The sequence below is a fragment of the Xenia sp. Carnegie-2017 genome, unplaced genomic scaffold (genome assembly GCF_021976095.1).
Source record: "Xenia sp. Carnegie-2017 unplaced genomic scaffold, XeniaSp_v1 HiC_scaffold_4, whole genome shotgun sequence".
Taxonomy (NCBI): Eukaryota; Metazoa; Cnidaria; class Anthozoa; order Malacalcyonacea; family Xeniidae; genus Xenia; species Xenia sp. Carnegie-2017.
Genome location: NW_025813504.1, coordinates 1779054 through 1800938, shown reverse-complemented (window position 1 = coordinate 1800938; position 21885 = coordinate 1779054). Strand labels below are relative to the sequence as shown.

The window sequence follows — 21885 nt, the reverse complement described above, 5'->3', positions numbered from 1 at the left end:
TACGTAGATTTTGTTCCTCCACGTCGGAGCTGAGTTGTTGGCAGAATGGAATTTGCTTTATTTAAAAGGAACTTTCATACACTATCAAGTAATGTGTGCTATCTTAATTATGTCTCACAAAAAATAAAAAGCTCTTCAGGTGGTCCAGGAAGATATTGCCAAGTCACAGTCACAAATAATGTCATTACGTAGGAGTTAATTTTAACTTTTTTGGTTCTTGTCGCGACAAAAGTCATCAGTGCATGTTACCATTCATTACATTATAATACTTACGGTAAATTACAGATTTCTTTGAGATTAAAAATTTATAGAACTATATGAGCAAATGCAAACTGTACTTAAATACAAAGGCAGTCACTAAAAGAACCGCTCAGAATTTATCAAGTTATACTGGATGGTAAAATATGTAATGATATTTTTTTGACTGTGACATGGCAATATCTTGATGGACTTGCTGGAGAGCTTCGTGTTATTTTGTAAGACAAAAGATAGCACACATTAGTGTGTGAAAATTCCTTTTCTATGAAGCACTTTCTTCCAGCAAGATACTGCTCCAGTCAATAATTGCACTGCACGTAATGCATTTCTTTAAATAAAGTACTAATAAAAGCGTTTGGCTTTAATTAAGTAAATAATACGTATTTGAAAAGAACAAAATAGAACATCATTGGATTCACGACATTCAGAAAATTAATTGTTTAGCATAATAACAATACTTCAGTTCGTCATAATGTGTTTGGCATATTTGAATCATATTCCGGCCAGACTATATGCCAATAAATTTGCTGGGCTTTAAGCTTTCTCTCTGACAAAACCTATGGACAAAACCTATTTTAACTTACCATTTATATAGTGACTTTGCTATGTAATTTTAAATACGCTGTATGGAAATATTTTTAGCTGTGTTCATTGAGTGCAAAAGCAATTAAATAATAAAGGATATATGTATAATACTTATTTTGACCAGAATTGGCCAAGTAAGCCAACATCCTGCTGCATGTTCAACTGTAACAACAAAATTTGAGGTCGTTGATCGTTGTTAAAGTTTTTCAACGATAACGAGAAGAAGTATAAGACAGCTTCAAAGTAGATTTAAAATAAAAACAAATAATAAGCATTCATAAATAAAAACTAGAAGTTAAAGCTAGTGGGAGTTCCATTGAATTTCATTCTCACCGTGCCGTGAAATCAAAAATATACGTACGGGCTATAGCTAAATGCCATGATCGATACTATATAATATTTTGAAGCTACGTTTTCGTTAGAAGAGCTCATAAAGGAGTAAATTTTCATCTATTTACAAGTGAAAGTTTTTACTTTCTGCAGGAATGCCTAGATGGAAAAACCAGAATTGACGTTCATTGTGATATCATCAGGTTGCATTATTAGTTGCCACGTTGAACAAATTTTGATTAACAAAGAACAAAGAATGTGGCGTCCTACATTGCACGAACTTCGTCAACAATGACATGCACGTGATATCCTGTTTTTAAAATTCATAAATGCCTTTCTTTTTTCAAAAGCTCGTCACTTTCAACAGCACTTCAATAGCGACGGAGGTATCTGCATAGACGCTTCAGTAGAGAAAAGTTGAAGAAACATCACGTATGTGCTACTTATATCTAATTTTACATGAAGTCAGGTATTGTGGTTATACTGCTTTAGAGCTACTCAATTTATACAATCCCAAAGGCTTGATTTTCTTTTACAAAAAGTTTTGTTTGGCTTCGTGTTTGTTCCACAAATGTTTTGGCGGAGACTACAGGGTACTGTACTGTATTTTCTACTATAAGTCATTTTGGCATGACTTATTTATTGCCAGAGAACTTGTTAATGTGCCTGCATGTGAGTTGAGTCTCATCAACAAGGATTGTATGCACATAAGATGTCCTTTATATTATAATAATCCTAAAAGGCTTTTCTAAATTAATCAAGCAAAGGCAAGTAAAACCTATAATGTTTTAAAACTAAACTGCATATTTTCCTTTCTAAGCAAACCTTTTAAAGGTGACTGTCGATAAAGGTGCAATGAATTTTAGAAAGTCAATTCTAAAATCAGCGCTCTCTCTCTATAAAATTAGAAGTACTTTTCCTTTCAAATATAGATGTACATGTTTGTGCATTCATTGTAATCATTTTAAAGAGATTATTTTTAATAAATTTAATAAATAATTATTTTTTATAAATTTAAGGAGATTGGTCCGGACATTGAATACTAAAACAAATATACATATTTTACTAAATTAGTTTAAATTGCTTGCAGAGAAAATCCGCTGCTACGTGAACCAAATCTTGAGTGTTTCATCGTTTATAAACATATTTCACTTTACTAGATGTTACACATATTCGAATCGTTTTGACTTAAAATCTATCGTTACAAAGTTATACATGATATATAATTACAAGATTACAAATGTTGGGATACCATAAGGGCACCACGTGATTCAGCTCTAAATACTTTGATACAACATAACAGCTATTATTAGCATGTAAATTTACCCTGTGATGGATCCATAGTTAATAAGAATACAATGTATATTGTGGGCTTACTGAAGCATATTTATGAGCAAATTATGTATTACCAATATTTTTCTGTTTATTTTTTTCGGATTGTAAATAATTACTGAGTTATTCTACCCTGGATTCTTTACTGGTATTTGCAGAGGTTGCATTCGTTAATTTATGCTTCTTTCCTATGAAAGCAGTTGACCATTGTAGTAGTACTATATTGTGAACAATGTCAATTCATATTAGTGCATTATAGCTTAAAAGGCATTGAAGACTTTGCATATTCAGTAATTTCATAATTCAGACTACCAATTGCAAAACTACCTTTCAGTCTTGTTCTATAGACAAGTAAAACACATCAATAGCCATTTCTTTTCAAGTGTCTTTCCACTAAATAAAAATTCACACAAACAAAAGCAACGTTCTTACATGCAAATTCTTACTCTTTGCAGAGACCTTTCTTTCATTATGAATGCCCTTCATATTTCTATTGCAATTTTATCACTGCTCGTTCTTTCACAAGAAGTGGATGCTTTGAGATTTATTAGAAGAATAAGACGTGTACACGGGTATTCATACGTCACAAGATGCAAGTCACAAACCGAAAAATGTGTAAGCCTTAGATGTGGAAGAAGACGTGCTGTTACTGTACCATTCAGCTACAATTATTTATGTTGCAGAGGTGAGATATATTCAGTTTAAAAGTTTAAGGTTAATTGTATAATATACAAAAAATGTCACTATTAGACCAAAACATGACGATCGACTTAAAAAATAATTTGTAATATTATTAATAGCCATTTCCTTTTAATCAACCATCTATAGGAAGTTTGTACAACCAAATGAAATATGTCTGTGTTCGCTACAACTATGGTAGTCATTCACGAATCGTTTTGGAACATTGTAATCCTTGTCGCCAATTCAAATGTGAGAATGGAGAGTGCACAAAGAAGCAATGGAAATGTAATAACATTAAAGATTGCGCAGATGGAAGTGATGAGGTATTTATCAAATGTTTGTTGCATCCACTGTTTGTTTTATGCCTCTTTGTGTGTAAACAGGAAAACTCATAAGCTAACAAACTTTGGTGTCTTTTTATAAATCATACAAAACTTTTTGAATCCATTTTCCATCACTTACGTACCATCAGTTGATAAGAAATTGGTTGACATTTTTACGATTTTTGTGAAAAATTGTTCGAGAAATAAAATTTTTCTCCCTATCCAGGGCAATTAAAAGCCCATTAAAACAGAATTTTGTCCTTATAATTACCATGTATGCTGTAAATTGCTGTTTAGACAAGGTTAATAATTGGCTTTCGTCTGATTTATATGGACGGATATTTACTGTCTCTTAGAGCTTTCTATAGTGTGAATTAGCGGCTTTGATAAATTTCGATAATAACATAGTGACATTCTTAATCACGTATGCATTTCAATTCTAAGTTCTTTGTTTCAATTCTTCTCACGAAGAAAATTGTTCTTCTGCTCTGCATGCCTAAAGTGACCCCAATTACAAGACACTGTGAACTTGCAGAAATATGGGGAATTGTTAAAAATGAGTTTAGCCCAGAAATTACAAAAAATTTCACGATAACTATAAAATGCATAGCTACATAATCATTATGTTTGTCTTTGTCAGTTTAATTGTAAAAAGACTTTTACCTCTTTACTAGGTGATTTACTAAGTTATTACTGATGTTAATGTGAATCTCGCAGCAAATTAAGATGATTTTTAGTTTTTTCCTGCCTAGGAACTGCTTCATTTTCACGGCAAAGCAGAACAATTTTACTCAAACCAAATTACAAAAGCATTACTGCCATTATGTGATAAGGGTAGAGTGTATCTTTCTAAAGGAAAATATTTTAATTACACGAACACATTTCCTATTCAAAAGGAAAAGTGTAAAAACGTACATACTAAAACTCGCTTTTAATACCTCCTATAGAACACTTTCAAAACATAAATGTCTGTTGTTTTTAAAAGAAATATTTTTGTGCCAACAAATAAGGTCTAAATTTTAACTCGTGGATTTATTTCACGTTCATTCATCACTTTGTCAAGCAAATATTTAATAACTTTTGAATGAAGCAGTGCATAATATCAAGAATTATTTCGACTAAGGTTAATGTTATCTGCTTAAGAAAAGCATTTTTATCATACAATGTAAAGCTTATGGACATTGTGTGATAAATATATGTTATTTACCGGCTTGGAGGTCCGTGCGGCAAAAATATTTTCACGAGGGCTTAAAAGCGGCCTGAGGCCAAAATATTTTTGCCGTACGGACCGACCTAAACGCTAAATAAAATATTTATTTTTATTTTATTTTGAAGAAATTTTTGTAAAACGGCCAATGGCTCGATGCAACTTATGTTGAGAAAGTGTTAACCAAATTTCATCGCTTTTAAATCAGTTTTACAAATTTATATTATAATTCGTAAACAAATACATTGCGAAAAAAATATCACTTCTGCTCACGGGCAGATATCGTAAAAAGCTGTCCGCTCAGGCAGCCAATCAAATTGCTGGAAATCAAAAAAATATCGCTTTGGACCGCTAAATAAAAAATAATAACACTTATTTTGCATTGTCTGATAAAGGTTGTCGTCTTTTTAGGTTGGGTGTCCTAAATGCCGTCGTAGGAAATATTTATTTGCTTGCAGAAAAGGAAGGAAATGCATTTATAAGAGCAGAGTGTGTGACAAGGTCAACAATTGTCCTGATGGATCTGATGAAGTTGGTTGTCCAACTCCACTTGGAAACAAATGTGGACCACATCAATATCGTTGCAAGAATAACAAGTAATGTCTTGACCTGTTTTTTTGAAATGCAGTGGATACTAAAGTTTTTTCCAATGCCTCGATTCCTCTGCACATATTAAAACTTGATAAATGAAACATGTATTTTCAAGTTTATAACAAACAGTAAGATCTGTAGCTCACAGCATGGCATCGTGACTAATGTACAATTTGTGATAGAAAAAAGTCCAAGTCTTGCTTCATCAAAAAAGACTAAAGTATAAGCAGAATGAAACTAAGCAATTTACAGTGTATTCCAATTTCTTTTAATTATAATATGCTGTGGTAGTTCTGCATGAGAAAATGTTTATGGAATGAAATATGAAGCTTTTTACGGTGATTTTTTTCTGTTTTGATTTTTCGTATTTCCTCCATTAGTTAAATCATCGTTCAAAGATTACTTTGGTTTTTTAAGAGCACTTATTTTACAATACTATGTTTAAATCATACAACACCCATGTCGGTCTTCAGAAACGATTTCCATGTAATATATTAACAGAAATTTTAGAAGTCCACTTCTTTTACCCTGTCTATGCATGTTTCATGTTTATGATTCAAATTCATTTGCAGCTTTTTTTAGAAATTTGCATGTTTTACAGAAATATCGGAAATAGTAAAATTTTAGTTCATTAGAGCAAGCGTATCAAATATTACGAAAATGATTTTCCTTTCTTAATTTTTTCTGAAGGCTTTGACATATTTTCTATATTTTAAAGCCATGCATGCTCAGAGAATCAGAATATAAATTCAGACACTGTTATTTGCACATGAAAAACATGTGGTTTATCTTTGAACTCGCGCATCTTTTGAGATACTAGTCCGAATTTTGTCGAAGCCAGAGGTTTTTTATTGGCAAATAACCCTTTCAGAATACATATATAATATAATCAAAGAAATATGCTTTTTCAATTTTTTTCACAGTTCAAAAAACTTGAATTTTTGCATCAATAGGACAGTTGTCCTAAAGTGTACATATTATGAAATCTCATATTCTATATTTAAGGTGCATTTATTGGACAGCATGCAATGTATTAATAATCAGGCGATTGGTCTGATGAAAGAGGTTTCTGTAAACGTCGTCAGGAAACGAGAAGAAATCCTAATGACGAAGTAGGCAACGGTGATGCTGAAACAGGAACTACTTCAGGCTGAAATGCTTTAAGAGCTTCAGGAGGAACTGCTTTAAGAACTGCTTTTCTTATTGAATGAATGTAGCTTCGTTGTTTTTATTGTCTTTTCATTATTTTCAATTTATACTTGTAACCCTTTTGCTAATTTAAAATCATCGCCTCAAAATAAATTCCGCAAGCAAAAATTCGAGTTCTAAACATTTGAACCATAAAAATTTCAACTCAAATTGCAAGTAAACGGCTTTTAGTGAGTAGCTATTTTACTTCTGCTACGCAATATTTCTATTTCTGTTTCATCAAAGCACAACCAGTTTCTAAATTTTAAAACTCATGCTAATGGTTCTTAAATTGAGAACCTGGTGTGGAATTTTGCCGTAGAAGCATCCGCAGTTTTAAAAGCAGGCGAATTCTTTTTTCCAGGAGTTACTCATTGCAAGGAAAGTGATTTCTCTTAATATGAATTTAAAACGATTATATACGCTTATGAAAAACTTACGACTTGGACGATGATTAATTTGTACATTTGGGATATTGTTGCGCGTCTATACCTGCTGAGCTATCAAGCCCATAAAGCAAAGAGTCAAATCTCTATCAACCTGCGAATGGATGGAGTTATATTCTTGCCATCATCAATAAAAACATTATAAACTATAAAATAAACAAAATGAAACGCGTGCACTGATTGGTCTACAGCTGTGTTTGCATTAGCCTGTGCAAAACACTTCCCTAGCTCCAACCAATCAAATCAATCATAAATCCACTTCAATCCTCAAAGAGAATTTGTGGTAAATCGATCATGAATGCATTTTAGAGGAAAATCAAAAACTTCTGTATTTTAAATTTGTGAGTTTTGCATTATTGTTATTTTGAGAAAGAAATAGTTGATTTCTCGCAGCTGCACTTGTTATTTATACAAACCTTGAGACGTTTGTGAGAACTCTTCGATCAGGTGCAACTCGACCTTCACCTCGTGCTTCTTGCACTGATCTGCCTCGAGTTCCCAAAGGTCTCCCTGATTTGTATAGCTCTGTGCAAAACAGTAAACATCTTTTGCTCTTGCAAATATGAATCTCCAAATGCTATAAGCAAAAATTATTTTATCACCAAGATTATCTGATGGTGAATTGGAATAAAGTGCTGCCTCTTTCTTCATAAAATTGCTATTTGTAATGATTCTATTGGCACCTTTTATGTCGACATTTTTCCCACTGATGCAATTAAGCAATACCAAAACACTGGAACGCCGTGTTATTAGTAATCTGTGGTAAACTCTATTATCGTATTTTTCTTACGGTTGCTTAATTGTTCATGCCATCAGTTACTGGCGAACTCTAAGGTACAATAATCTCTTTCAGTTATGTCAGAGTACCAAAAGTTATCTATGATTTTGGAAGAGTCTGTACTTTGTGTCGTAGGCCTATGATAGACTAGTTCCAAATCAAGAAAAATTACTTCCAAAAAAAAGCCTGAAGAAAACCTGAAAAGTTAATAAACAGATCACCATCTGTATTTTAGGCGCTGATTACGAATCCTGGTTTTTCAACAGGGTAATAGGTAAGAGGGAGAAAGTGGAGTATTGCCACTAAATAAGGGAATTTACGCTATTCACCAAACTGAATATTAGGTCAATATATGGGTGCTCATTTAAAAAATTGATGCTATACGGGCAATTTTAGTTTCTTTATCCTTGTTTACAAGTTTTAGGCCTCGTTTTTACGAAACCAATTTTAGCTTTATTTCCAATAAACACAAATTTTCACGCAGTAAGATGTTCAAATTTTTAAAAGAAAGAAATTTTAATAAAAGATAACGAAAAATAGAAGCTGCTTTATTTTGATAATTTGTTTCAATTTCTAACCCATTAGTTGTAAAGTCATCTCCAAACGTTCCTAGAAAGTTTTGTCTGAAACGAAATTTACTGCTGTTCAAAACAAAATAACTAGCTCTTATTGATAAACAAATGGTGTAAGTATTTTGAAAGGTTTATGTAGTTTCTGGAACCAGTAAGTTAATTTTAACAAGCTTAACTTGATAAACAGTCATCCTTTATTAAAAGTCATCATATAGCATGTCGCAATCATCATGCATAGGTACTTTGAGGACAAACGTATTTTATACATTAACTATACGTTCTGGCAAATCATTGGGATAACGCACATTCCAAGCATCGATAACTAAAGGCGGATCCAGGGTAAATGGGTAAGTCAAAAATAAATTACTGCAGCCCATTTTAGTATATATTTTGCATTTCTAAGCCCTCTGACCTAGTTTTATCTTGAATTTTACATGAGTCGATGTCTTAAAAACAAAAAGATATTGAGGAATCTTATGTCATTTCTTTTGTATCTAATGTATCTGACGCATGTAAAATGCCACGTATAAAAATCCCTCAGAGGTATATATCACATTGGTGAAATTATATTCTCATAAATTCAAAACCTATAGTGCTTTTCTTAGGTAATACTTTGAATCTTAAAATTTCAGGAGCTAAAATTTAGTTTGACAGAAGCTGGATCCACTACTTGCAACAAGGTTTCTTTTGCCATCCCATTCATGAATATACCTGCTCTTTGGCTTAAAGCTAATTCCGTTATTTTAATATGTTTAACATGGTTACCTTCAGTGCTGTTGTACTGGTGATTCATTTTCGCTACGTGTCATAAGTGAAATTACTTTTATACGTAATTGCTCAGTTGTCAAATCAAATTTTTCATGGCCATAGCATTAGACTAGAGTATAAATTTCAGCCTTCACAACAAACAAAATATATCGAATTCATTGCGCCGGTAAAATCTTTTGCTGTTACACTTGAGGAAACAGTTGTGGTGGGTTAGTCTTCTCGAGACAATGATATTAAAGCTATTTATACATCACAAAATTCATAATAAAACTTAAATTTTCATGGATAATAGAGCGTCATAAAGAAAGAAATTATAAATGACACGACTACTTCCATATGACTCGACCTTAGATACAAAACAGGCATTGATTTTTCCATACATTTTTGGTCATTGATCATGTCTTCAGCTACTTTAAGAAAGGAGACCGGGAATATTCAACAACTTGCTGGACTAGAAAACACAGCCGTGTTATGAGACAGTGCTCTGTTACCTATTGAGAAATAAATGCGCATTCTTCACAGAGACAAAGGGTTTGCATTTTTAAACAACTTTCTCTTATCATAACTGCTCACAAAGTTGAGAATGATGGAAATCCGTTGATCTCCATGTTTTTCTCCTTACATAACAACATTTAATAAAACGTCCCTCCAACGAATCCTGTTATACACATGTGTTCAACAAAAGGAGGGAGTATTTGACAAGGGCTTCAAGTGGCTCAACTCCCATTTTCAGATTTCTTTGTTATGTTAGAAGGGTCAGCCTTTCTTTTCTTGTTCTTCAACATTGTACCATAATTTTAAATTTTGAAGCATTTATATAAACGTTCAACTGCAATAAGCTTATGATTTCATACGCTTTAACATTCCTATACGTAACAGTAAATGCAAGCTATTAGATTACAATTACTTAGAGAAGTTGATGACCGTTTATTTTAATTGCTTACACAAACAGTAACAGACAATACGTATTTTGTTCTTTTGCTAGTTTTTATGACAGAGAACCCCGGCTGTGTAAAAAATTTTGGCAATACACGCCCGCATGCGCCACCGATTACCTCAGTCAGTGATTGTGGAAAACTTTTGCACTCGTGAATTGGATGGAAAAATATTTTTTTGTTGCTCTAACTGATATCCTGAGTATTTGTTTCAACCTCTAGAAGATGTATGATCATAGTAACATTTGATAGGATGACTTTGAAGAAATATAATTGGAAGTTGTTAAACTAATTTACCACAAAACTGCATAAATCTTTGAAAATACTGACACTATCAGTTTAAACTTAATAAAAACTTGTTATTCAGTGTGAACAACTAGTGATCTTTCAACTTTATCACCGTGTTGTTATGAAGAAGCCGACACCAGGCTTGTCTTACATGCAGCTGATGCTGCAGTGCATCATCCCGTCGTCTTAATCAAGACAGTGGGCATTGGTGTCGTGGTCATTTGTGTGTCCCTCTTTCCAGAACTCTTATTAGACGAGTTTTGGGTGGTGTTTCGCGTTGGAAAACATCTGCGTTATCTACCAGTTCATTTAATTTCACGACGTATGGGTCCTGGTCATTTGAAAAGGTTGTTATTCTTCTATGCTTTTACTGGATGCAGCCAAACATCAACATTTGCTGGAAAAAGCAAAAATTGCCTTGGAAACTTTGTCAAATTTTGATATTTCTAATGTATTCAAGCTAATGAGCGAACGCCCTTCTCTTCATGCAGTTAAAATTGCATTTCCGCATATTGAGCATTTTGCTATAATAATATACGATCACGCAAGCTTATGTGCAACCATTAACGAAGCGCGCAAAGGTCTATTCACACGGAAAGGTATATCTATCGAACGTATTCCATGCACAAAAGATGCTCTGTTAAAGCATGTTGAGAGAACAGTATACCAAGCTGGCTATGTCTGGGGTACGTCAACGGAGCATTCACCAATTTTACCATATGCAAACATATTGGGCTGGAAACAAGATTCATCTTATAATTTGGAACCTGTGTGGTGGTCCTGGAAGCTTCCAAATGTTGTCATGAGCTATTTAAATGTGCCTGAAAAAACGAAAAGGGCTGCACAGGGCGATTCAAGTGTGTACAAGCCAGCATGCCGTGCATAGCATTATGTTCATGAGGTATTCCCTGGCAAGATTAAGCTAATGCCAGCAAAATTCTATTAATTTAAAACTTTTCTTGGATTTATATTACTCGGTATTCCTTTTCTAGCAATTCATATGCAGTGAAAAGTGAAAACGTCTCTGTATTAGACGTATAACAAGTCTGTAATTATTTAGTGACGTCATGTAATGCAGTAGTTAAGGAAGGGTTCTTCACTGTTGTTAAAACAGTGCAATACAATCACACCAGCATCAACAGCAAGTTTTGTTTCACACGTCAAAATTGAAATTGTTTGTGGTTTGGTGCTTTCAAACATTAAAAACAACAATTTTAGAAATTATTTAGTGACGTCACATGACGTCTAAATAAGGAATCGTTTTTCGCTGTTTACAGGCACATTTACGATGGGGTCCATAGAAAGTTTTCTTCAGCATGTCAAAATATAGAAATGGGTTAAATTTGATGATTTTAACCCATAACCCACAATTCTCCCATAAAAATGCAGAAACCTGACGGACTATAATTTCAAAGGTAAAGTTTGATTGCTTTTTTAACCAATCACATCTTTATGTCGCCCTTTTATTAGATGTCCTCGGAAGACAATAAATCAAGACATGAAACAAGACAAAAAACAGATTTTACGAGATTCTTCCGTGTTCAATTTCCTCAATGCATGATGATGCTAATAAGATATTACACGACTATAAACTCAAAAATTTCTACACTTTACTTTCGAGTCTTCAAAATTATCATTAAAATCATGTTTTGTGACAAGTAAGCGCCCACAAAATTAAAATTAGGTTATCCAGAGTATAGGAAAACAGTATTGCTACAGACTTTTACATATCTTATTAAGCAACTCATCTCATATTATATTACAATAAATCTGACTTTTGAACTCCTTATTTTCATCTCTATGTCTTTAATATAAGAAAAACCCGATAAGATTATGTCTTATTTCAGGTAATAACACAAAATTGGATGTAGCATATGGAAAGTAAAAGAAAACTTTAGCACTATTTCAATCTTCCATTGGACTTTTTGTAGCTCATATCATGTTACTTATGTCAACATAATGGCAGCAAGCTACTTGTTTTTTTAACCAATAATAAGCTGTGTTAGATAAACCATCGGTATTAAATATACGGCTCCATTAAAGCGCGGGCCACACTATCGTCGAAATGCAACGAATTTCGTGACGAGTCGCTCGTCAACGAGAAAATATGACGATATGGACGAATTCGTCGCCGTTGAGCATGCACACCGAAATCGTCAACGAGTGACGAGTAATTGTTGCATATCTACTCTGATTGGACAAAAAAAATCACATGACTAATGTTTGCTTTCACTGTGCTGTGGCAAAATGGCGGATTGGTAAGAAATATTAATTGAGCTAGTGAGAGAGAGGTGATGTTTGTGGGACAAATTTCATCCTTACTATAAAGATACACGCAATATAAAGAAAAATAATTGGAAGGATGTCGCTCGGGAACTGAAAGTTGCGACCAATTGAGCTTGGCAAAGCTCTTGCAACAACGTGTCATACAAGCCCTTCTCTTCTTGCCTTTTATTTATGGGATGTACCCAGAACCTTCCTTTTGTATGTACGTCGTTTTGCAGAAATTAGAAGCAGTAGAATTTTTCTCTTCAATAATAGAAGTTTCTTTTTGCGCTGATAATCGTCCATGCTTGTACGGAAAATCGTTACAATGTGGCACATGTACTCGTCACGACGGCTCGTAGACGAGCTACTCGTCACGAAATTCGTTGCATTTCGACGATATTGTGTCCCGCGCTTAAGTTTTGGCAGATTTTGTTTGCCTAATTATAACATTAGACAGCGCTGAAAATTATCTATCATAACTTTGGGATAGAGCACTATTCAAAATACGCATGTAGAATGACAATGAGAAATATTAAAAAATGAAATGTTGGGTCACATAAGCTTTCAGCTGTCAGTAAAATGTGTTATACACAGTTGTAGTACTTTCAAATAAAACAAATATCAGAACTACATGAGTAAGAGTATTCTTCAGGAAAATATTGTCCATTCAATTTTAAATGTCTTCTATTCTAAGGGTGAAACCAAGGGTGCATGCGCTTCATAATACCTCATATGAGCTGTACATAACTGGCTGCTGTGACAAAAAAAACAACGATAGACAAAAATAATTCAAAATTACTTAAATAACTCAACGATGGAATAGTTATGTTTTAAAGTTCATATAAGTAGCTTTAATATGTAGTTAGTCGTTCAATATTTATTGATATCATTCAAGAAATTTTGTTTAGCTAGCTATTTTGACCAAAATCCATATTTCATTCCTTTCTTAATATCCGTCTAAGCAATTGACAATGTAATGTACAAACTCGGACTCCACAGCAAGTATTTGTTTCACTCAAGCAATATACGTCAATGTAAATTACTTTTAGAAAGGCAGTAGAAAGTATTAACCCTTATCTTTTAGCTAGTTTGCATAAACATTTAAAGCAATAAATACTTTTAAACAGTTTTGCTAAATTGTGCTTATTTTACTGCACCACAAACTACATCTGCATATTTTTATTGTCACTATATTTGTCAAGACGCTTAGGGGGTGTGGGGTTCGAGATAGCAAAAGTGTTGTTTAATATCCTATGTTAGGTAAATAGAAATGAATTAGCAGTTTAATTGTTCGCTTACAACTGTGAGCCACAAAAAATCAATATACAAAAAGCTCAAGTTTAATCAAATGATCAAATCATTTTAAAAGATCAGGAAAATATAAATACCTTTTATACAAGTTTGAAAATTTTCGCTATCCAGTGGATTATGCCATCCAGGCTTCGTGCAACCGGCCCCGATATTGAATTACTTTACATAGTTACAAAACTGCTTCAGCTTGCTCAATTGTATGAAAGTTGTAATGATATTGATCCAAATTCTTTATAATGAAATTTTGAAACCACATTGCATGATTAATTTATTATTTAGTTTGAGCTAACGTGTGAGCGACTTGGATTAAACGAATTGAAATTATCCGGCTCTGTGTACTTTGAATGTTGATTTACATCAACTCTACCAATCATGCAAAGGAGGAAAGTTTTCGGTTATAATTTCATTTGTGAAATTTTCTCTCAGCCTTAATTGTAATAATCTAAAATTTAATTCATCCATCTATGTTTTATATCCTAATTTATAATCTTAATTTAGCCTGTATAAACTGTGATCTGGATAGTATTTCGTCGTCGCGGATGCTTATACCAGACTATAGTGCATATGTTTTGAACTCCTTAATTTCTAAATTTCATCTTCAAGTTTTCAATATAACAATAATTGTTAAGATTGCGTCTTAAAAGTCAGTTAATAATGCAAAATTGAAAATAACTTATCCAAAGTATAAGAAAACATTAGGGTTAATACTAGGAAAACATTTTGGCTTATATCATATTACGTTTGTGATCATAATGACAGAAGTTAACTGCTTTTTTAACAAATGAGACGCTGAGTTAGCTAAATCATAGTTATTAAATATACAGCTCAATTTTGTTTATCAAACTAGTCTTGTTGTTGGTATTTCTCATATTTCTTGTTGTTAACTAAGACGCTTTTTTACAACTTTTGTAATATGTACGATGGTAATTGGATAGGTGACTATTTTGACAAACTTTTCTATTTTACATTCCATTTCCATAACATCCGCATCAGCAATTGATATTGCAATGCACACATAGCACTGTAAATGTTTGCACGACAGATCAGTCAAACGATCTTCGTCAATGAAAAAATTTCGTTTCGGAAATAAAGGGAATAACCATTTTGTATGAACAGTTTTTGCTAAATAAAAATCATTATAAATTCGGCTCATTTTTATTACTTATATTTCATCGTCGACATCTTTGACTTAATTTGAATGTTGTTTTACATCTACATTATTATCTACGGTACCAATTACACATTCAGAACCAACAATTCGATAAGATTTTTGTAGCTTTATTCAGCGTAATAAACTGAAATGCCTATATTAGTTGGGTTTGTGTATCTTCCTTGTAGCGTAGAGTACACACTAAAGTAAGACGTTATTCCACATTTAATATATCTTGGATCTCAATTTCCTTCCAAAAACTTAACATGGCATAACAGTTTTACTCGCCATTTCCTGGAAGATTCAATGTATTATCTACATACATAAACACTGCCTACCTATCAATCCTAAAGTAATGACATGCTTGAAAATATTACTGCTATATTAACCTATTCACTAATCACATCACTCGATTATTCGTCTATTTGGCTTTTGCTATCGTAAATATCCATACAATTTTGAGCAAAACATTTGAGTCACACCACATAGCTGTAATTACTGATGTTGCGCATTTAATAAAAACGACAAGTTTTTTAAAATAAACATGTTTTAACATCGTATGATGCCATCTTCAGTATTATATGGAATATTATGTATGTGATGAATATATATAAGAGTAATATGATACTGTGATACAATTTATACACTTATGAATAGATTATTATATTACAATGAAATAGTGGTTAGACTTAATGATGAAAGTATTTACGGGCTGAATATAGTGTTAAAACGAAAAACTTGAACGTTGAGATTAGGGTTAGTTTTGTTAATGTGAAGTGCTTCTTTGATTTTTAGTGCGAATGTAGTATCTGCAGTGTCGATGATATGTCGAAACATGTTTATTTAAAAAAAACTTGTCGTTTCTATAAAATGTGCACTATCAATAGTGCTTTTACGCAGCTACGGTAATTACTGATATCCTAGAGTATTTTTCATACTTTTTGACATTTCAAAAAGTGAAACCTCTTGGCAAATTTTTAGTACTTAGCAGAGAATTGGAGTGCGCGAATACGACTGGGGACGCGACTACTAAATAAATTTGTTTCATCTAATCTGCATCATAGAATTATTTGATGTGGGAGGGAGTAATTCACCGCTAAAGATGAATTTATTTTGTTTCTTATCAATTTATTAAATATTCTTTGCTGAGACCGAGTCTTATGTAAAACTGCGATGTATATTCTACAATTACCAATTGTGAGAGCATTAGTACACAGCAGTTTTTTCACCAAACAATGCTTAGTAAATATTTTAACAGGAAAAAGTCTCTCTACAGTTAAAAAACACAGATCTTCATTAAAATTTACGTACAGCATCCGTTAAAGTAAGTTGTTAGAGGAAATTGTTGGAGGAGGATGCTGCTCGCCATTTTCAAAAGTTATAAATGTCCTTCACGTTTATTACTTTTGTCATTACACACAGGTCATCACGTTGAGACAGAACTCATTGGTTAAACTATTTGAAAAAGAAAAGCTGTTAAAATACAACGTAAGTATGTGCAATCTTTTAAAAGTATATACATTTATCTTCGGTGGAACAAAAACTTTTAACGTGAATGTAATTAAATTGTGTTTGAAGTTATTGTCTTCAACAAACAATGTGTTTTAATTTGCTAAAGATGTTGTAAATGTCTACAATTGCAATTTAGCTACTCTGATGATTTTTTTGTAGAACGTAGAAATGAGTACTATGAACGTTTTATTCGTAACACTGTCAATGATTGTTCTGGTGCAGACTGTAATTGGAAGTACCTACTACAGATCATGCAAGTCACAAACAGAGCTATGTGTCAATCTCAGATGCCAAGGCTATTCCTCAAGGACTAATTTGCCATTTAGCTACAACTATGGCTGCTGCAAAGGTAAGGTATAATAATTGAGACGAATGCTGTATGTGAGTAAAGAAGTTTATGTCAACTTATTTAGATGACGGAGAAAACCTGCATTTGCGTACTTTAACTAATTCGAACTACTTAAAAATCAATAATATAATTTATCACAACAACGATTTCCATTCATTTTCTCGTTGTTTTCAAAATTGCAGCTATTCATTCTTCGATGCACCGATACTAAACTTTCTTTCTATTTGCGCACGCACAAAAGACTTCAAACAAACTACTGGATAACGTTATTAAACAATAAACACTTTTTGGAACAAATTGTTATATTATAGAAAAATAATACGTATGAATCACGTTCGTCAATTCACCTTAATTTTCAGCTATAAAAGCATGTAACATGTGAATATCTAAAACAACCTACTTTCAATACGGCTCTAAGATCAAGGAATGGATTTCCAGAATTTACTAAGAACCATAACATTGCCGAAAGTTGTTTGATGTCGAATGTTGATGCACACAGGCAGTCAAAAAGAAGAGTCCACCGGTATTAAAGTAATTCAACATGGCGTAGCATTTGGACAAAGTGAAAAATTATTAGATATATAAATCTTAAGCATGCAAACATTATGGCACTTTATCATCTAAAACTTCCTAGGTATAGATATCGAAGGATATGCAACAGAGTGCACGAAGAATTCTGCTAACATTACATGGTCCTAAAAAAGCCCCGTAGCACAACGAACATTCCATTATTAGCTAAGTAATATGCTATGTAAAATGTAATTTTATGTTATATTTCTTTCCAAACTAACAAAAATAACAACGTACTGAAAGATTTTTTACCAAGCACTTTATGAACACCTATGACGTGAAACCAATAATAAAATATCGTACTTTTCTTTGTAAAAGTGAATTTATAAGCTCCATCTGCAAGTTTACAAAACTTGGATGATAAACGTAGATGATAAACATTACTATCCAACTTCACTGGACAAAGGCTTGAGAAATTCTTTTTAGTTTTTACTGCTTTAGCACCAAATATTTTATAAGTTTCGTCGTTACCGACAGTAGCGGTAAAATAGAGCGCTTTGAATTGTTTGGAAATATATTTGGCTATACCTATTACTTTTCTTCTGGTAATGGAACAAGGGTGTATTATGCAAAAGGATGAACCAATTAAACAAGAGAAGTGAAAGTTAATTCTTTTGAAATATCCAGGAAAGCATCGAATAAAAGAAAGACAGTTTCGTGTTATATATGTCAAATAATGTCATACAGTAACTTTTTATTGACCTCGCATTTGCTTAATTAAAGCCCGAGAGCAAAAGAAGATATTGTAGTTGTCTATTTGAATTGTTTCTAAAACATTTCAATTTATACTTTGTTATCGGGTTCTTGTCGTAGAATGAATAACACTGGTGCAATACTAAATACGGGCAATAATTAATATATTTTTAGGAAAAATATTTGACGAAAGAAACTTTGTGTGCGTATCTCGCCTTACTTCGTCTGGTTACAAAACTGCCATTGAAAGATGTAATCCTTGCCGTCAGTACAAGTGTGGAAATGGGCAGTGTATATTATCTCATTGGAAATGCGATAAAACAAAGGATTGTATGGACGGAAGTGACGAGGTAGATATTAATTTGTCTTCTATCTTTAAGACTACGTTTTCACTACGCCGGAGCGAAATAGTGACAGATAATTTTACTGCGTTTACAGTGATCCGTTTAAATTCCGCTACATTTTATCAGGTGTTTATACGTAGTGTTTCTTGCAGTCAAAATTCGTTAGTTGTTTGTGAAAGATGGCGCCGTTTCTTACTTGCATATTACTAGATGTTTATATCTCTTGACATACGTCATAAAAAAATATTAATTTTTAACAATACAACGGAATCAGTCATTAAAAGCTTTCTACAACATGAAATGTTCACCATTTTTAATTATGCCCCACTAATTAAAGAGAACTGGTATCTAAAGCGTAGACAAATATTAACGTTTAGTTGTGTATACGACAAAGCGTAGCGGTCCGTTTTCGTTCGACCACGTTTAGAAAGTGTAATCGTGTCGCTCCAACTAAAGTGACGTTTTCAAACAATTCCGCTCCGGTGAATTATTAGCGAAACCCGATTGTGCTACTTTTTTTGCGCCGTTTTCAGACCGATCCGGAGTAATGTAAACGTAGTCTAATAATGACTCTCTCTCTAAAACAAAGCTGCCAAGTTTCCCGTTATACCAGTCAGTTTTTTGTTTTTTAACATAAATGGTTTACTGTAACATGTTAACACTTAAAATATTAGAGAATAACTATGATACATAACTGAATGTAAAAAACAAACTTCTTAAAGCCAAACGTTCATTGATGGCACAAGATCGAGACTTCACAAATATCTGTGCTCAATTTCAGGGCTTGAAAGCCGATACAAATTTTGAAAAATCCTTTTATGGAATATTATATAATGAGCAATGACGTATGCTTTAATCATTGAACTAAAATAGGTGGAAGGCCTCGTCAGCCGAATCTTAGTGCCAGTTAAACCCTGTTTTAATCCAGGCATTATAAACACACGGTCATTATGCAAGTGTAAAATAACTTGTACGAACTGCAAAGATCTTAAAAAGACACAGCCATCCTTTTTCTTAACTATGCGAGCAAAACATTTCAAATGAGACTTAACATGAAGCATACACAAATTTTGGACAATAACATTTTTGTATAATAAGCCATAACCAACCATAATTGAAAGCCATTTTGCTACAGCTGTTTTATAGTTGTCAATTTGAATAAAGATCAATCCCCGTCACCTTTAATGCCACAATACTTTTCCATCTCTATTCTTTGAACAAAATCAAAAGACTTCGGTAGAAAATGTTTTATTAACAAGTCCAGCGTAACGTGTATAACTTCGCGTGTGCAACACACGTAATTTGACCTCCAGACACAGCTACCATTATCATTCTGAAATGAGTTTTATTAGTTTTCAAGCCATGCTCTTCTCATGTGAGATAATTTTAAAAGAGTGCTGCATTCCTCTAAAGATGTCAAGATTTCATATTTGTCTAAATTACAGTTTGTTTTTCTGACATTACGATGTATTGAAGCAGTACATTAGAATTTTCGTTGCAATTTCTAACGACTACGTAAAATAGTCACTTGCCCACGCATCCAATCAAAACTATTTGATCTAGCTCCTCAAGCAGTAAATTTATAAGTTCATGTAATCTATTTCTGGACTTTGCAATTTGTCGGATAACCTTTTAGTTTCTTAATGGTAATAGTGAGATGAAAATATCTTGGTGGAAATTGGGGACGGACAAAAAAATTTTTCGGATGCGTTTCTCCCTTTGACTACCCCAGCACTGCCTCGGAACATATTGTTTTTTAATCATACGAAATCATCAATGTGACTAAATTAGTTTTATTGCAAATATTGTTCGACATTAAGTATTTACATTTACGATAGAAATGAATAGAGTTTAAAATATTTGCAGGTAACATATAAAAAGCTAATGATTGTGTGCATGAATTTCATTAAAAAACCAAGAATAGTGTTGACGAAGTGAACTTGGTTAAGAAAATAAAGTTTGCGTTTGGTAATACATACGACTCCTCAAGTTTTGTTTGAAAAATAATTGGCATGTGTCAAGAATGACAGGGGCTGGTGAAGATAGATAATACGGGGGTATTTATATATGCATGTTAATGCTAGTTTTATCATATACTTTCTAGATTATGAATTATTGCATATGAATATATGAATATCGCCACCAATCTCCTAGCAGTTTGTAACTTCGATTGTGTTTCCGCGTAAATATAGAAAATGAAAATACAATCAATTAATTGAAACCATTTTTACTGTTGGAAGTTTATTTATCGTAGAATATCATGACAATAACGCTTAGGTAAAAACACAAATAAATATCAATGTTGATTCACAATGTGATTGCATGATTCTTTCTGATGTTGATTGAAAACTACAAAATGAATACCCGTGTTTTATTATAGGTTGGCTGTGGTAGCTGTTCGAGCAGCCAGTTTCGCTGCAGAAGTGTTAATCAATGCATCAGTGCCAGCTATGTGTGCGATAAAGACAACGACTGTGCCGATGGATCTGATGAAGCAGGCTGTCCAAGTCCACACGGTGGTAAATGTGGATTCAACTCTTTCCGTTGCGATAACAACAGGTAAAGTATTTGTAAAACAGAGGAATTGAAGCGCATGACATGCTTAATATATCTATCATGAGACAAATCATCCTATCTCTAAATGAGGTTTAGTCAAATATACATGTTTTAGTTTTTATATGACATGCGACAAAGATTATATCAATTCTATCATATATATGCTTGATAAAGAAACATATTCCTGAAAATACAAACGACAAACTTGTATGAAATGATAAATCAGGAGTTTTGCTTAAAGACAACATTCGCATCAAAACATTTTCATAAATCTTGCATACCATCATAGATGCATACATTGGACAAAAGCTTGTAATGGTAGACGTGATTGTACAGATGGCTCCGATGAAACAGGTTCAAGGTGTAGAAGACATGCACTTTATGGAAAGAAACGAAGTGAAATTCCGAGAGGTGCCCCAGGTGCGGCTAAAGATGGTGAATCGGGAACTTTTGCACAATAAATTTTTGCTTCATTTCGATTTAAAAAAGGTTTTTCATACGGCTTAAATGTTATTAATTACTTAGTATAGTTTATATTACTACCTTGTAACGTTTTTAGTTTAAAACGATCACTTCAATTACACTTTAGCATTGCAATGTTTGTTTAATTTCGATTTAGAATAAGCAAGTAATCTTTAACCTTTAATACATGATTTATTTAACTAGAAGAAACTTTATCAAATTCACATTTTTTATTGTAAACAACACCCACACACCACACTGACAGCCGTACGGACACTTTTTCAGCGTTACGTCACAGATAAATGATTATACAGAAGGGTCACTCAGGTGTACAATTTGTCCTCATGTAGGCCATTATTCCAGCCAGATAATTAGGATTTCTCACTTT

The 21885-nt window shown here is 33.0% G+C and overlaps 2 protein-coding genes across 2 annotated transcripts; both read left to right on the top strand.

Moving 5' to 3' along the window:
- Window positions 1-1523: 1523 nt before the first annotated feature.
- Window positions 1524-6624, top strand: LOC124455533 (very low-density lipoprotein receptor-like). The gene is made up of 5 exons (XM_047006167.1): window positions 1524-1605; window positions 2961-3190; window positions 3334-3509; window positions 5128-5312; window positions 6313-6624. The coding sequence occupies exons 2-5, from the start codon at window positions 2977-2979 to the stop codon at window positions 6362-6364; spliced, it is 627 nt and encodes a 208-aa protein (XP_046862123.1). The 5' UTR covers window positions 1524-1605; window positions 2961-2976; the 3' UTR covers window positions 6365-6624.
- On the top strand, window positions 2882-21632 carry LOC124455534 (low-density lipoprotein receptor-like). Its single transcript, XM_047006168.1, has 6 exons — window positions 2882-2897; window positions 16444-16499; window positions 16683-16872; window positions 18310-18485; window positions 20860-21038; window positions 21325-21632. The coding sequence occupies exons 3-6, from the start codon at window positions 16692-16694 to the stop codon at window positions 21494-21496; spliced, it is 708 nt and encodes a 235-aa protein (XP_046862124.1). The 5' UTR covers window positions 2882-2897; window positions 16444-16499; window positions 16683-16691; the 3' UTR covers window positions 21497-21632.
- Window positions 21633-21885: the final 253 nt, after the last annotated feature.

Bases quoted from the DNA above. Each gene is read 5' to 3' on its own strand.
- LOC124455534 (XM_047006168.1), top strand. From the start codon at position 16,692: ATGAGTACTATGAACGTTTTATTCGTAACACTGTCAATGATTGTTCTG. The intron at 16,873-18,309 runs GTAAGGTATAAT...ATATATTTTTAG, and splicing joins CAACTATGGCTGCTGCAAAG to GAAAAATATTTGACGAAAGA. The intron at 21,039-21,324 runs GTAAAGTATTTG...ATACCATCATAG, and splicing joins TTCCGTTGCGATAACAACAG to ATGCATACATTGGACAAAAG.
- LOC124455533 (XM_047006167.1), top strand. From the start codon at position 2,977: ATGAATGCCCTTCATATTTCTATTGCAATTTTATCACTGCTCGTTCTT. The intron at 3,510-5,127 runs GTATTTATCAAA...TCGTCTTTTTAG, and splicing joins GCGCAGATGGAAGTGATGAG to GTTGGGTGTCCTAAATGCCG. The intron at 5,313-6,312 runs GTAATGTCTTGA...TCTATATTTAAG, and splicing joins TATCGTTGCAAGAATAACAA to GTGCATTTATTGGACAGCAT.